Genomic DNA, 17,101 nt, shown 5'->3' with positions numbered 1-17,101 from the left:
CTGGCTTTGTTGACTCCCACCTCCAATTTGAAAGAGGACCACATCATCAGGACCTGCAGGCGTCATGTGACTCGGCATCTGCTCTCTCTTGATAACCACAGAGGGAGAAGGAGGCAGAAAGAGAGAGAGGGGTGGGGGGGGGGGTATGAGGAGGAGCTTGTCGCTATAAGATTCACTCACACACCATCAGCACCACAAAGTCACAGTCCATCCATCCAAGCATCTATTGTTTGCTGCGTCTCTCTTGCTTTGTTTTTGCGCGTAAAAACATGCTCACCTTTGCGCACCGTTCACTTTGACGGTGCGCATTAACTAACCCCTCAAGCTTATACTCCAGCTCGCTCTCTGTCTTGGGCTCGATTATGGTCACAGCCCCCGCGGTGTCAAGGTGGAGCCGCCACGCGTTTCTCGGATCGGTGCGCTCCTCCAGGGGCTGGGATGCGCACCGGGTACCTCCCGCTTCCTGCCGAGCTTTGGGTCTGAGCAGCGGGAGGAGGAGTCCAGCGGTGCCCCGGGGCGCCGAGTCAGAAGGACCCAGTCGACCCGGAGCAGGATGCCGGTGATGAGAGGGCTGCTGGCCCCACAGAACACCTTCCTGGACACCATCGCCACACGATTCGATGGCACCCGTAAGTACTGATGATGTTCTATAAATATAAGTTAGTAAGTCAATGAATTCTCCATACATAAAAATGCTACGTAGTACCTTAAAGATTATGAATGCACTCTGGTCCGTTCATTCATGAGTGGTTGGCAGAATTATTAAAATACTGCAGTGGTAGCCTACTTTGAGAATCAAGCAAGGAATTTAATGTTTTTTAAGGTTGCGATGTAAATAATGCCTGGTACGTATTTGCAGGGGCGTTTTACTTGGAGTTTTGGTGTTGATGTTATTTTGCCTTTGGCGAGAGTGCTTTGTGAACAGATGCAATGAGCATTCTCTGTGTGTTCAGGCCCATGCTGGGCAGGTGGGCGGGTGCGAGTTGCTTATATTGCATTTGGGCTCTTTTCTTCTGTCCCTTCACACTGAATATTTGTGGAGCAAAGAGAACGGTCAGCTACTCTTTTCTTCATGTCCAATGGAACTGATCAGTTAACAAATCAGTTACTGGTAAATCAGGAAATGAACTAGACTTTGTATGACCCAGTCAGAACTTTTGAGGGACAGTTTTTGATGACTCCTTTCTGTTCACCCAGCACACAAAGCAAGGCCTACAAAGGCATGCTTAGATGAGTTTTATTTAGAAAAAGCAGATCAAATATATTTGGGATAGAGGTCAGAGCCGAGCAAAACCTCAAATCAATCAGCAACTCAATATTTACACGTTTTACTTCATGCAGGTGTAATGTGAGTCGATGGGCAGAATGTCCTGATACATTTTTCCTTGCATGTGCATACCACCCATGTTCATGATTTTGCACAAGAGCATCCCAACATTCCTCCGGGAAAATAGTTGCTGTCCATTTTTGAATCCTCACGCAAAGCAAACTTGACTTTTTCCTCCATTGTCATTTCTTCGAGGCGTCTTTGTGTCAGTACTTTTGTCTTTTGCTTACGCTGACAGCAAGATGAATCTCATCCTCATATCTCTGCGGAGATGCTCATCACTTCAGAGTTAATTGTTGATTGATAAAGACAGTTCTTCATCTTGTTGTCTCCAATATAATAGTGTCGTCTGCATTGGAATCAAAAAGACAACAGTGCACAAATGCAGCCGCCTACTGCCTGCAACACACACACACATAGTCAAGACGAACCAAACAGTAGCAGGGGAGGAGGGTGACGAGGGACCATGTCTTTGTGTCTCAAGCGCTGGCTGTGTGGATCAGCCCCCGTCATGTCAAGATGTGGCTCAGCTCCCTTATACTGTCCCTCCCCGGCCAGCGTACTAATAATTACACATCTCTAGCAGCACCATGTACAGCCATTGTAATTAACTGCACAGATGTCAAGAATCCATTGTGGCCCATTCTTGGCTGTCAGATGGGTTGGGGGTGCAGGATGAGGACGGTGGTAGTGCTGACTGTGGGGGGCGGGGGCTTGCTGCACTCGCCATGGTGAGGGGAGGAGGGGTTGTTCTATTATGTGTCACATACTCATATCACCATGTGGTTGTAAATTATGCGACATTACTTCCGGAAAAAACCTTTTGGTGGCAAGGTGAAGGCCATGTGTGTTTGATTGAAGGGCTGCATCCAAATGAAAAACTGCTGTAATGTGTGTGTGTGCATGTGTGTAATGGTAGTAGCAAAATTGTATGAAGGCCAGGGATCGAAGTAGTGCCCAACCAAATCCAACACTCTACAAATTTTTGGTACGTCATTCATTCATTCGTTCGTTCGTTGGTTCATTTATTCGTTCGTTGGTTCATTTATTCGTTCGTTCGTTCATTCATTCTGTCATTTCTGCTCATCCAAGGTCATGTCATGGGGGCCGCAATTTAAGTAGGGAAGCCCAAAGTTCACTCTCCCTAGCCACTTCATCTAGCAAGTTCTAGGGGATCCTGAGACGTTCCCAAGCCAGCCGGGAGTCATAGTCTCACGAGCATGTCCTGGGTCGACCTCAGGGGTCCTCCCAGTGGGACATGCCTGGAGCACCCTACCAGAGATAAAATGCCCGAGCCACCTCATCTGGCTCTTCTCAATGCGGAGGAGTGTAATTCAAGTTAGTCAGCATGTTTGCAACTTTGTTGTTGGGACTTGTGGAGGATTTTTGTGCATCTACAAATTTACAAAGCCAATGCAGAATCTTTAATTTTGTGCATAGAAGTCATTTTTAATTCACAGGGCATTGCTTTTTCCACTTGTATTCCAGTGGAATGTTATCAACCGCAACTCACTGTGCATAAACGTAGGATGTTTATATCTTGTTAAATAAACACATTATGCTAATTAGGCATCTGAGCAGGAGGTGGAAATACGACTGACACTGACGCAGTTTTCCTTATAAGTCACTGCTTTGTACAATGTCGTTTTGTACGTGTATTTTTTCTCATAAAATACAGTCTTGCAAATAGAAAACATGTGAAATGCTTAATGGCTCACTGCATAATGACGCTAATATTAGATTCACACGTACTCTCATTAACATCGTTATTTTGGAAGTGTGAACATGCGAGACTTTTTTTTGGGGGGGTAGCGGGAGCATGGAAAAGTATTTCCCAGAAACGCCCTACACTTACCTTAATCAATGTTCATTTGCCGTCACTGAGGCTGTGCTTCTTCCATGGGCAGCAGCAGCAGCTGTGTGGGACTGCAGCAGTCAATTGGTCCGATTAATTGAGTAGGCCTCGACTTGGTGCTTAATCAAGTTAGAGCCTGAGTGCCCTCCACATTATGCCGTCATGCTCAGAGCCACAAGCTGCAGTTTCGTCTATCTACCTCATGCAAAATCTGATTAAAAAGCTTGCAGAAGATTTCACCAAAAAATCAGTTCACCAAAACACAGTGAATGAATGAATTTTTTCTCATAAAAATATACTTGGAGGATTCTGCACATAAGGTAACAAAATGGATGGATGTAGAGTGAATCGCAGCCTCTTGTCCATGGCATGGTCTTTTTCTATTTGGTTTGGGGAGACAGCGAGATGTGTTTGTGTGTGCAAATTTGCTTGTGTACGATATGTTTGACAGCACAGATTAGTTTTGAAGCAGCATCAAGTCTCAGGTGAATGTTTCCCCCGTGGCTCTGTGTGCTGAAGGCTTATGGCTCAAGCAGATACAATGATAAGCCTGCTATTGCTAATGGCTAAGTTGTTTGCAAAACGACACCTGTTATGTACATCATAAAAGAGTGAAAATGGCTCACAATATGGATATTTTGATAAACATACAATGACCTCTGCACTGGTAATCGGTACAGAATGTGACATTAAGCTGATTACAAATCATGACAAGCCCACTTAAAATGGTGTCGTTTGGGATATGAAGATTAATCCTAAACCTGCTGGTGTCTGTCACGGGTGAATAATTCATTTCCCGAGTAGAACCGTAACAGTGACCTCCACTTCATAATTTGCAACCAATGACAGAGCAGATGTATCATTGTACAAGCCATAGTCAAACACACACAATTATTTGTTTAATTAATTATTTTATTTTATTTATTTTATTTATTTTATTATTTAATTTATTTAATTTATTTAATTTATTTATTATGGGCGGCTCGGTGGCGCACTGGGTAGCACGTCCGCCTCACAGTTAGGAGGGTGCGGGTTCGATTCCACCTCCGGCCCTCCCTGTGCGGAGTTTGCATGTTCTCCCCGAGCCCGCGTGGGTTTTCTCCGGGCACTCCGGTTTCCTTCCACACATCCCAAAAACATGCTTGGTAGGCCGATTGATCACTCCAAATTGTCCCTAGGTGTGAGTGCGAGTGCGAATGGTTGTTTGTCTCTGTGTGCCCTGCAATTGGCTGGCAACCGGTTCAGGGTGTCCCCCGCCTACTGCCCGATGACAGCTGGGATAGGCTCCAGCACGCCCGCGACCCCCGTGGGGACTAAGCGGTTCAGAAAATGGATGGATGGATGGATGGATTATTTATTATGTTCTAACAATAACTCACCAGTGATGGACAGTGATTTTCTAGGTTTTCTCATACTGTTGTGCAAACAGTAAGAGAGATTTATTGCAATAAATTGTTCAAAATTTGTTATTTCAAAAGTGTGGCCTACACATTAATCAGCGCCCAAGAAGTGACCCTTAGGTTCAGAAAGGCTGGTGGGTGCCTTATGTACACAATCCACCTTTTGTACAGAGGAAAACCCCTGAAAGTCTGATGATGTAGATCTTGACCCTGTAGAAAACTTTAACGGATCACCCATCTAACAGTCTAACCTCAATAAACCAGACAATTGAAAATAAATCAACAGGAACAGAAAGTACATGGAGAACAATGTTCACTAGAACGTCTGAGCACAGATTTGAGCCGAGAACGTCTACAGACTGTGAGGCAGATATCCAAATCACGCAATGGCCACCATGCCGCGCCACTGCCTTTCTCAAAAATATTTTTTGACATTTTTGTGCATAATCCACCTACCTGTGACCTTCCACACCGGCACACTCGTTTCCATACTCTGAATGCACTTGCCAATTTCACACCGCACCAACTGTGTAATATTTCTCTAGTGCTATTTGTGCCGTGTGATTGAAAAGGACAACATATTCATTAGTCAGGCTCTTAAGTGCTTTCATGACCAAGAATAGAACCATCTTGAGAGTGTCATTATCATAATTTTAAATTCGACAATTTCGCTTTTAGAGACAGATTATGAAAACGATTGCTATGATCAATAATTACTAAACCTTGCCTGGCAAATGAATTAAGAGGGAGCCAATTACCACAAATCAGTGTAGATGCTGCAAGGTTTCGCTACATGCTCACACGTACGCACATAACACTCAATCTGCTAGATGTCAGTCATACATTATTGACAGTGGCTGCCTGCGTTCACCTGCCGCAGAAATGCACCAAGGATGTCTCATATAGAGATAATGGACAAAAAAATCGAGTACTTAAATTTTCGAGTTGATCTGATCCAATTTTTGGGGAGAGAGGATAAAATAAAAACTGATAAAAGAAAGTAAGCAATGATCATTTGATCAATCCTCTGCAAAAAAAATCAGGTAAAAATTATGGTCAATGACTGAATGAGCCTTTCCAGTGAGAGTTATTAACTTCTCATATTTAAGCTTTATGCTACTTGAGTCAAGTATTTCTGCAAGTGATTTGTGTGAGCATTAGGAGACTTTTTCTCAAACCTGCCAAATGTGATGCACTTGGATGATGTCATTCGAGGTGAAAATGCACTCAGCATCTCAGGTCAAGTGTTCATTGCAGGCCAGTTATGACATTAAGGAGAGGTATAAGTAGGATGCTGATGTAAGATGCGAAGGAGTTAGTGTGAATTTATAGTCATCCAGTCTCTTGAACAGTTCATTACACAAAAGAACAATCACCAGACTTGGCTTTCCATCCCTGTGGTAATAAATGAGACACAGAATATGGGGAAATTCATGATAATATAAAAATAATAGCGATACGGGAACAGTATCGTTGGGTTTCTAGAGTGCATTAAAACAACTTTTAAATCTTTGAATTGCCTCTACAGGTTGTGTGTTGGCAAGTTTTTATGGAATTTTTAGCCTTTTCTTTGACATTTCTTTTTTTAGCACATGGCTGTCACATGTTATGTTCATGCACCATCTTTAAAGCCTATGGCTATAGTATGAGAAGGCTTTACATCCATATGTGTACGAAACAGAATGGCCATGTTTGGCTGTTTCTTATTTAAGTAAAGCTTAAAGACACCCTTAAGGGGGCATCAAATGCTCCATCTGGCCACTTCACACTGCTTTATAACAAATTATATCAATCCTGTTTGCACAGATTTTATTACTCCATAGTGGATAATGAATAAATTTGAATACACAGCAATGATCATCGACTGGCAGCAAAGAGGCCATTTTGGTGTATTTCATTCACCGTATCATACATAAATATGACAACAGCCATAGGTGTCAAACTCAAGGCCCGGGGGCCAGATACGGCCCGCCAAATCATTTTACGTGGCCCGCAAAGACACATTTTGCATCGACTGTCATTACTACAATTACAAATTGTCTTCACTTTTTAAAAAGAGATATTGCTAGCAATTTTTTATTACCATTCATCTTTTTGAGCTATTTCAATAGCCCTGATTTCAAAACTAGTTTTTCATCACTTTGTTGTGTAGGCTATACTGTATGTATATAAAAGACGTTGACAGTCATAATGACCCTCCGAGGGAAACTATGACTACAATGCGGCCCGTGACAAAAATGAGTTTGACAACCCTGCAGTCTAAATCATCAATTAATTGAGTAAATTGCAATCATTATGATCCTGAAAATATTGGCCCCAGGGGATGCAACAACACACACATCCACACAGAACCATCGGCAAAAACTTTTTAAGGGCCATCATATCGTTTTCATAGGCTTACCCCAGGCATCCACTTTGCTCTGCACAACACTCAAAATGGCAATTACAAAGTATGGGCTTTTAGAAAAACCCATATTTGTGTGTCAATTAAAATGTTTAGGCTTTTATCTTCAAAACATCCTTTCAAAAAAGACTGTTTACGTTTCAGTAATTCTGCTGACCAGCATAACATGATTGAACAAATATGAAAAATAGAGGGAAAACAAATGTAGCATCTATCAGAGTGTATAAGCATGATTAGCTAGCGTATCCACTATTCCTTTGCTTTCATCATTTTCATTTACCACTATTACAGCAGACTGGTCTTTTTTTCTTTGCTTGGACCACTCAATTCTATTTTTTTTCTATTTTGTGTGTTCACAGTCCAACCTCCACCTTAAATGCACAATTTCACATTTTAAAACAACAAGACCCTTATGTCTTTCTTAAATTAGTTAGAACAAATTTTAAATTCAAATTTTGAAGTACCGGAGCCCAGTACAGACGGAAACAGTTTAAGGATGAGTTCCTGATTGGTTTAGAACCTGGGTGGCAAACTTTGTAGTTCATGACTTCCCTCAAAGAGCCGTTGAAGGTGAAACCGAATAAATTTGAAATCTCATCATATTATTTCGTATACAAAACAAAACAATGGCTTACTTAACAAAAAATAGTTGCATTATTATTCAAGTTACTGTCAACAGGGTAAAGAAAAAAAGAAAAATAATTGTATTGATTCCAGAATAAAGTTATGTACTTGAGGGAAAAGGTAATAATTTTAAGAGATTTAAATTCTAATTTGACAATAAATTCCAAAATTTGTTACATGACTATTTTATTTCTAAACTGTATTAAGAATAAAGTTGATCATTAGGAACTTTGATGAAATTTTTATTCTTTTAGTATTTTTTTCTTTTCAGTGTGTCCCTAATTCACCCTGGTATGCCTCACCTTGAGTTGTCAGCTCATAAAAACCTATTCTGCCCTGTCTTAAATATTAATAACGCAGAATTGAAAAATCAAAATTTTATCACCCCACCCCGACCCTCTGTCCTCCTTGGTCATGTGACTGCGAAGAGAGTCACTTCCCTCAACCAGACTGCCAATTGAACTAAATCAGAGCCAAGTGACCCAAACAGGAAGTGGCAGCCAGCGCCAAGGGAGGAGCGCTGTGGTCGCACCGGCCATCTGAAGACGATCGAAACACCGCAGCGTGGCCTCTTGCCCGAAAGTTCATTTGACGTGTGTGCCTGCAGCATCTTTGCATGATGATATTCAATGAAGACAATGTACTGTACACCCTTGCATATATTTGTTTTGGGAATGGCAGATGAGCCTTTTATGGTGTCATTAGCTGTACCATGACTCTCCACTTGCTAATCTCTTCCTGCTTTTGTTTAATTGCCGCAAATATTGACTTCCCCAACATGGTGACCGAGCAATGCTAAAACACAGCGTGCACCTGTTAATGGACCACAGGTACTGGAGCTTTAGAGCTCCAATTCAAACTTGTTTTTATATGCTTTGCGGGTTATGGAGAAAGTTCAAGTTACTACAAGACCAACAAAAGCCTTTTGTTTTCATACATTATGCACACTCCTATCCCTGCTGCTCAATGTTGGTTTAATATATTTCATAAAAATGATCATTAGGATTCCATATTCTATTGGATAATAAGCTACGGTTCTGTCAGATAAGCTGCCCTGCTTACACACATTTGAGACAGTATCTTTGAAGCTATTATCTGTCGTTCGCTAGAAATCTACACATAAACTGTAGGCAGGGCTATTAAACTCATTTGTGTAGCGGGCCACATAATAGTTATTGCCTCTCTCAGAGGGCCGGTATAACTATGAAATTCAAATACTTATAAAAGCACTTCCTCATAGAAAAACAATTGTCCCTGAAATAAGAAGTGCAAAATAGTTGCAAGAATTAATACTTAAAGAGTAGTTTAAAAACAATATAAACAATAAAACGCTATTGTGACTTGATAATATTGTTATGAGGAAAATCAGCCATCTCTGGCTCCATCTTGTGCTTCTGGTTTGACATACAGGAAACCACGACGCCCAATTACAAAAAAAAAACAACAACAACCAATCAGAGATAAAAGGGTGTGACGGAGTGGCAGTTATTAGTAACACGCTTGCGGACTCACACATTGCTGGCTCACCCCATGAGTGTTCCTAAGAGGTAAGTTACGAACAGTCTTTTTGGCATCTTTTGCAGTGTGGGATGATATGTTAACTTGCACAATAATTTGGAATGTACATGAGTTTGATCAGAATATCAAGTGGAAAGACACAAAGCCTACTAGAAACTCCACATTTTCTTGACATTTCATTTCCTGTTGGCGTCCCATTACTTTTTTCCAAATTGAATAAACAGGGGAGTACTGGCTTTTATAATCAAACCCTATACTCAACACATTTCTTTGAGCTTATTCTAAATCTCCTTGGAGAAGCAACTGACTGACTCGAACTCCAAAGCTCTCCAATTTCAAATTAATTGGCTGCATGTGTGAAACCAACCTGGTGTGGCCGATTATATACATGAATGTGTGTGTGTGTGTGTGTGTGCGTGTGTGTGCGTGTGTGTGTGTGTGTGTTCTTTCATGCCGTAGAACTGTAGCTACAAGTTGACTGTAGAAAGAAGAAATAAAAACACCAGTCGCCTCAGTCACAGCTGGTGGAGGCAGCCATGTTGCAGTCCCTGTAGTGCTAGTACATTAAGTTCCCTGGATGAAAAGCAAGCTTAGATGAGGAAACTAAAATAAAACAAGAGGCAGTGTGTGAACATGATTACTGTAATATTGCACAAAATTAAAAAACAAATTAACGACAACACATTTAAAGTAGACGCCAAGAAGTGATACAAGAATGTGAATTAGAACAATGTTATTGCGATAAATCGTTTTTGACGAGATTCCCTAAATAGATTGTATTTGAGTATTTAGGTTCCACTGTTTTCATGTAGTACTGAAATAGACAGCGTCTCTCTCTAGCTTTCTCCTCTCAATGCTTTCCACACCTCTGTGGTGCTGAAAGACACACAGTAACAATGTTGACTTTTCATCTGGTTTGTTATGCTTGTGTTCTTAATAATAGAAAACACGAACAAAGAGAGTGTGATCAAGCACTCCGCACTCGCTGTGTGTACCAAAATAGTTTTTTTATTTTTTTGTGCTGGCTCAATTACACCATAATTTTGTGGAATTAAATTATCCTTTGTGTGGTTTAGGTTTGGGATTCTTTTAATTTTGAAGATGATGTGAACTGGCTACACGTTGTCTTTTTCAGTGAATGGATTATGACGGCCAAAATCACCAAATTATCTTGACTAATACGAACACTGTAATTTAAAAAAAATGAATGATTGATTTTATTGAACCTATAAACACATTACAAGATAAAGCTAAAATTTTAGACGAAAGAAAAAGTAGTAGTTAGTTATCATGATTCATAACAGTTTTAACAGTAGTTAAAAGTATATGCTCAAGGAGTAATGGTTTGGCATTTACAGACCAGATAGATTGCCCATACTAATGAATGTGAGGAGCTGGCAGATAAAGATGAGACAAAGGGAGCAACATGGAATATTTATCAGGCCTTAATAGAGGAGAAGACAGTAGGTAGTGAGTAGTGGCGAGCTATCTTGACTGTTTTCATTTACATTCATTAATATTGTCACCAGTGTTCGCTGGTACATTAAGCTCTTGTGTCCTTCTTCCTACTAATCTTATCTACCAATAGCTCTTTGGAAGTGACATGAACCATAGTCAGAATTCTTTTCTCCAGGTAAAAATGTTGTGATAAAGACGAATGATTTAATTTAAAATGTCGGCTACGGAAATAGTCTCTTATTTAAATACAAAAATAAACTGAACAATGTGTGACACTGAAAATCATTCATGTCAAACCGAACAAAAAAAACAGCAGTCCTATCTTCAACATGAAGAATGAACCCTTGAACTTGAGAATTGAAAAATTCATCTCGTGTGACGTCAGTTCCAATTTATGAAGTTTTCTATGACTTTAAAGACTTATTTCAACTGTATTTTTTGGTTATATTTCAAATAGTTTTTACTTGTTCCAATCCAGTGGAAACAGCGATATAATAATCACGAGTACTTTAATTCCACAATATTGCCGTCTGTCATAAGATTATGAGCGATGTGATGCTTCTTGTGAACATATTCTCCGACCTACGATAACAGTAACCCACATCACAGTTTGCCTAACGGTTAAAAGATTATCTGACCCTTGAGCGTGCACATCTCGTACGTGGTGTTTCGCTGTGTCAATTCTAGCGTGCGTCAAGAGACTCATCAGGTCTGAAATGAGCATCAGATAGCAATCGCTCACAATCGTTTTGTAATCTATTTATAAATAAGTCTGTTTCCCTTTGGTTTTATGAGTCCAACCCGCCTCTCTGTCTGTCCATCTGTTTATCTATTCATCTGGCAGCTTGTCCATCCAAACTGCTGCTCTGTTTGTCCACCTGTCTGTCCATCTGTCTACGCATCATGTCTGCGGCTGTCACTCTGGCACTGGTGCACTGCTTTGATCGAATCAGTTTCTTCTACTGGCCAGCGGGATTAAATCTGGCCAGGAGAAGGTACTACTTGGTGTCAAGGTGTTTTAAAGAATAAATGAACCCACAATCCTAATTCGTCTCACACCACACTACTATTTGAATTGAAATGTATGAAAGATCACACTAAAAAGGAAAAATCCGATAAATGTACGAGCAGTTGCTAAAAAAAAAAGGCTCTTTGGATAAGTGGCTCTTATGACTTTGATCTAGATATTTTGTAGGATCTTTTGTGTAAGAGGGGCTAGAGTCTAGACAAATCCTCATGTATTAGTAAAAATCCAACAATTTCAAGGCATTGAAAAGGCATTAGCTGCTTAAAATCCTCCAGAGTGGCTGGCGAACAAATTGCATGGTAGGTAGGGGCTTTATTAAATCCAATAAGTCTCAGTAGGAAATATTTAAATGATGAAGAAGTACTTTGCCATTAAGAATTTTATGTTTTCACGTGGAGTAAAGTGATGAATCTGTGCAGGTGAATTCAAAAGAATGAAAAATGTCACGTCATCTAAAAGCAGACTAGAATATGTTCATTTATCATGTAGGACCGTAAATGGAGCCGAGAGGACTCAGGAAACACATTTGGCTTTTGTAAAAGTTGTTCATGAGATATATATATGTTTCATGATATATATATATATATATATTTTTTTTTTTTTTTTTTTTTTTTTGGTTGTAATTCCATACAATGCATTCTAAGCATTCATACATAATTGATAAACTATATAAAATGTCATTAAATGGGTGATGTTTGGCCATGAAGCAAGTTTTTAGATTACCTGCTGAAAATATCTTTAATTTAGCACAATGTTCTGTAAACCAGGAAGGGGAGGATTTCTGTGCACACAAATCTGCCAAATGCTCGGCATGCCACCATGCGGAGTGCAGAGGCCACCTTTTGAAGTAACATGGGGGCCAACAAGATTAAATTTAGATTCAGAGTTATGCTTTTGATAAAAAACCTGAAAGAGAATGGCAACATGCGAGATTCGCACCAAGGATAAGAAATAAAAAAAAAAACATCCTACTTTATTCATCGATATAAAACCCACAAAGACAGGCATCATATAATAACGTCACACTTTCATAGGATTGAATTATCATCAGGAAAAATGGAATGTCTAATGTTCTTGGTAAGAATCCAAATCTCCTTTATAAGTGTGCCCATTTTTGCTGAATGACACCATCGTGCCCTCTGCCTGGCCACCATGCAAGGGGAAAAAAAAGAATAGTCGCACAGGGAACAAAGTAGGGAACGTCCAAAATGCTCAAAACAAAAATACATTTACCCCGTTAAGCCATTTTCTTCTCCTAAATAGATTTGATGTTTAATCATTTTTAAAACCATATTTATTAAATTGGGGCAAGATATTGCCCTAGTGGTTAGCACATCTGCCTCACAGTTGAGAGCTCGGTTCTTGGTTTGGCTCTTGACTCATGAGTTTGCATGTTCTCCTCATCACGTCACGTGAGATCTTGAGAAATTTTGTGATTACTTCTAAGCATAAAAATATCAAAAGTCTGGGATATGTGTTAGGATTTTTTGGTTATTTTGTATTTATCAAGGAAAACATATTAAAAAAAGATGCGTGGTGGAAAAATGCCATTTAAAGTCAGTTTGCATTGAGATAAGTATTAGTTGGGATGTCACCCTTTTAAAAATTAAAACATCACCGTGTTGAAGACTTATATCACGGCATTAAATCCCCCCCCAAATGTAGTTTATTGTTTTTCCACTAATACTGTTTTCTTCATGGCCTTAAAATCCAATTTAACATGAATTCCTTTAGGAACGGCCAGGTCAGATCAACAAAAGGCTAGTCAATAGTTTGCATTTTAATGAAGCCAACAACGCTTCCGGCGACAAGCATCCGAAGGGCCCTGGGTTTCATAGATGAAGGCAAACCTGGAGGCATTTCGAATTTATTTCCTTTTTTCCCCGTCAGTACAGATGCAAAGACATTTAACGAAGGCAAAGAGGGAAATGAAAAGCTCTAATCCAACTAATAATCATTTCATTAGAAACAAAAGTACTAGAGAATTAATCAGAAGACACTTCTTTATAGTATGCTGGAAGCTGATTGTTTTGTGCACTCAGTCGTTTACACTTGAAGGCTTGGAGAAACTGGGGGAATTATGTTGAAGGAATAAAGAACGACAATACACTTTTAATCAAACTTGAACAAAATAAACCAATGGTAGCAGTTATGGATTGTGTCCGTGGCATATTTAAGACATTTTAACAGAAGTTTTGAGGATTTACTGTTGATTAATTTTAAAAAGTAAAATCTGAAAGGCTTGCTACATTTATTAATTTATAGCTATCAAATCATTTTTTCTCTACCTTGCATATTTATAATCTTCGTGTTTATTATCTGATATTTTTTATCATTAAAAGGAACCAAACTATCAGGGAAAAAAAATATCCTTAAAGGGGTTACATTAACATGTTTCTTTACAATAATCTGTCATATTCCACAAATGGAATATTACTGAGAATATTGTTTAGTGGCAGCTCTTGGAACTCATTATTGTACAAAAAACATTTGACCTGGCTTCCTCTTTAACAACATCTTGAAGAACCATCATCGGAAGGTGTATTTTTACCGTTCATTTGTTGACTGGTACCAAAAAAAGTCCTTTTCTTCCAGTTCTCACCCAAGTCATAGTGACAATCTGGTAAAGATGTCCACGTTGCCATGGCGCTCAGCGTGCCAAGGCAGCAACAGCAGGTTGAGGTTTAATTTAAACCAGAAGAACAAAGACAGACAGAATTAGGGATGATGCAAGCATGTTGAGGAATGTTAAGTATGATGTGTTGAATGTCGCTTGCAGCAACAGGAGGAACGTTGGGGGTGGAAGAGCTTTGATGTTGATCCAAAGTGAAGCTGAGGCGTGTGTGTGTTTGTGTGTGCGTGTGTGTATGTATGTATTGCACAATCCTTATAGTCACCACCCGGCAACCATACGGTTTGTGGTGCACCGCTCTGTGTCAACTGAGTGTCATGGGAACACTGTAGGTAGGGCTTTGGTTGTCCTCCTACCCGCATGTTTCGCCCACGAAACACGTAGACGTCACGATGACTCCTTCCGCATTAGAAGCGAAAGGTTAACATGCTATATACGGTACAATGTATGAACAAAAATATCGGAACCCACTGCTTATGGGTGTGCGGTTATTTTTCTAGAATCATGTGTTGGTATATTTGTCAAAACTATCATTGTGACCTGTGGAGGTTCATCTATTTGGAGTCTGCCCCTGAGTGCATGACAAATTGTTGAGCCATGCATTCTGTCTCTGGCTGGTTGTTTTTCCTCGGTTGCGGTGGTTTTTGCCAAAACAAATTAGAGGCTCTGAGATGGCAGGTTTTTTTTTTTTCATTAAATGCTTATCATGTGCAATAGTCACATCAGAATGACAGATTTAACAAATATGACTTTTGGGGAACTCACTCTTGAAATCAGTCAATTGAGTTATTAGTTACTGTGGATTTGAGTTCATTTGAACCAGATGGTTACATGTGGTCAGGCTCTTCTTGGTCTTTTTATGCTCTCTGTCTCCATGTTGCGTTGCAGATTGCAGTGCGTGGATGGTGTCACATTGAAGGAGAGGAAAATATTAGCACACGTATTGTTTTTTTTGCCATTGTTTTGCGGCATTGCGTCTGGATGTATTTTTCTCAGAGGGACTTTAGAGTATCGAGATGATCTCTAATAGAAGCAGTGGGATGAAGGATGACCGATGTTGTTTTGATTAGATAGAGTTTGGGTTTTGTCATGTTTTTATGTGATTGTACTAAGTTCATTTTGTTTTTCCTTATTTAATCACTTCACAGGTTTCTTTTATATCAAACAAATGGTTTTAGGTTATTCACCTGACATGTTTCGGCGGTTTCTTCCGCCTTCATCAGAGTGTCACAGATGTGATGGTGACGCGTCTTACACCTCTCCGCCCCATCGTAGACAGCATAGGGTCAGTCACATACAACCTTTCAAAAGCACTCACAGAAATAATAAAACCACTACTAGGACTCACGGATCGACACTGCAAAAACTCGAAACAGCTCGCTACAGAACTCACACACGTAAAGGTACAGAAAGATGAAATGCTCATATCACACGACGTCATTTCACTCTTCACAAAAACACCCACACATGCCACCATACACATAGTACATGACAGACTATCAGCAGACAGGACACTTAAGAAACGCACAAACCTAACAGCACAGGACATCACCCAACTACTCCACTTCATCGCCACCTCCACATACTTTCAATACAGAAACACAATTTACAGGCAAAAAGAGGGATTCCCCATGGGAGACCCTCTTTCTGCCATCATGTGCAATTTTTTTATGGAAGATCTGGAACAAAAGGCACTCTTAACAGCTCCGGACACATACAAACCCACGTTATGGAGACGCTACGTCGATGACATTCTAGAAAAAACAAAAACAGGACATACACAACACCTCACAGACCATCTCAACACCATAGACACCACCGGTAACATTAAATTCACCCATGAAGAAGAAACAGACCAAGCCATAGCCTTTCTAGACATCAACATACACCATACAGACAACGGAGACATAAAAATAAAAGTACACAGAAAACCCACACACACCGACCAATACCTCCTCTGGACATCAGAACATCCCACTATACATAAACTGTCAGTTGTCAGAACACTATACGAACGCACAACAATAATCACGGATCCGGAGGACGTAGCACAGGAAGAACAATACATACAACAGGCACTTAAAAAATGTCAGTATCCACAAGGGGCAATAACCAAAGGTGCAGAACAGGTAAAAAACAAAGGATACAAAACACAGGGGAAAAGAAAGAAACAAACAGGGAAACAAGAACCCAGCGGAATGGTGATTTTGCCGTATGTGAGAGGAATTACGGAACGCATCAAAAGAGCCATGAATAAACACAACATAACCACACCTATTAAACCACATACAACACTCCGTCAAATACTGGTCCACCCAAAAGACAAAGTCAACCCGGATAACAAATGCAATTCCATATACGAAATTCCATGCAAATCATGCAATAAATCATACATTGGAGAGACAGGGAGAAACTTCATCACAAGAAAAATAGAACACAAGAAGGAGTGTGAGAAGGAGACGGCAACAAGACAAACAAGAGCAATAAAACTACAAGCAGAACAGGAGCACTACAAGTCAGCCATAACCGATCACTGTAAAAGAGAAAACCACATCATGGACTGGGAGAAGGCCAGAGTCATCCGCACTGAAGAAAATAAACATCAGCGTTGGATCAGGGAGGCTATCGAGATCCGCAAGCGGGGCCCGAGAACCATCAACAGGGATGAGGGAGCCTATATGCTCTCTCAAACCTGGAACAGCATTCTGGAGAGGTGAATGGACAGCGGAGGGCGTGGCTCACCTGTCAAATCTGACAGGTGAGCCGCGCCTTCGTCGATCGATCAGCTGATAAAGACGCGTCACCATCACATCTGTGACACTCTGATGAAGGCGGAAGAAACCGCCGAAACATGTC

The 17,101-nt window shown here is 40.2% G+C and overlaps 1 protein-coding gene across 1 annotated transcript in view; it reads left to right on the top strand.

Moving 5' to 3' along the window:
• Positions 1-150: 150 nt before the first annotated feature.
• Positions 151-17,101, top strand: part of kcnh3 (potassium voltage-gated channel, subfamily H (eag-related), member 3) — a 55,937-nt gene continuing 38,986 nt past the window's right edge. Inside the window, exon 1 of the mRNA XM_049728905.2 lies at positions 151-629. Coding sequence (XP_049584862.1) covers positions 554-629 — 76 coding nt within the window. The 5' untranslated portion in view covers positions 151-553. The remainder of the gene's footprint in view (positions 630-17,101) is intronic.

The sequence above is a fragment of the Syngnathus scovelli genome, chromosome 8 (genome assembly GCF_024217435.2).
Source record: "Syngnathus scovelli strain Florida chromosome 8, RoL_Ssco_1.2, whole genome shotgun sequence".
NCBI classification, from domain to species: Eukaryota; Metazoa; Chordata; class Actinopteri; order Syngnathiformes; family Syngnathidae; genus Syngnathus; species Syngnathus scovelli.
This window is presented reverse-complemented; position numbering and strand designations above follow the sequence as displayed.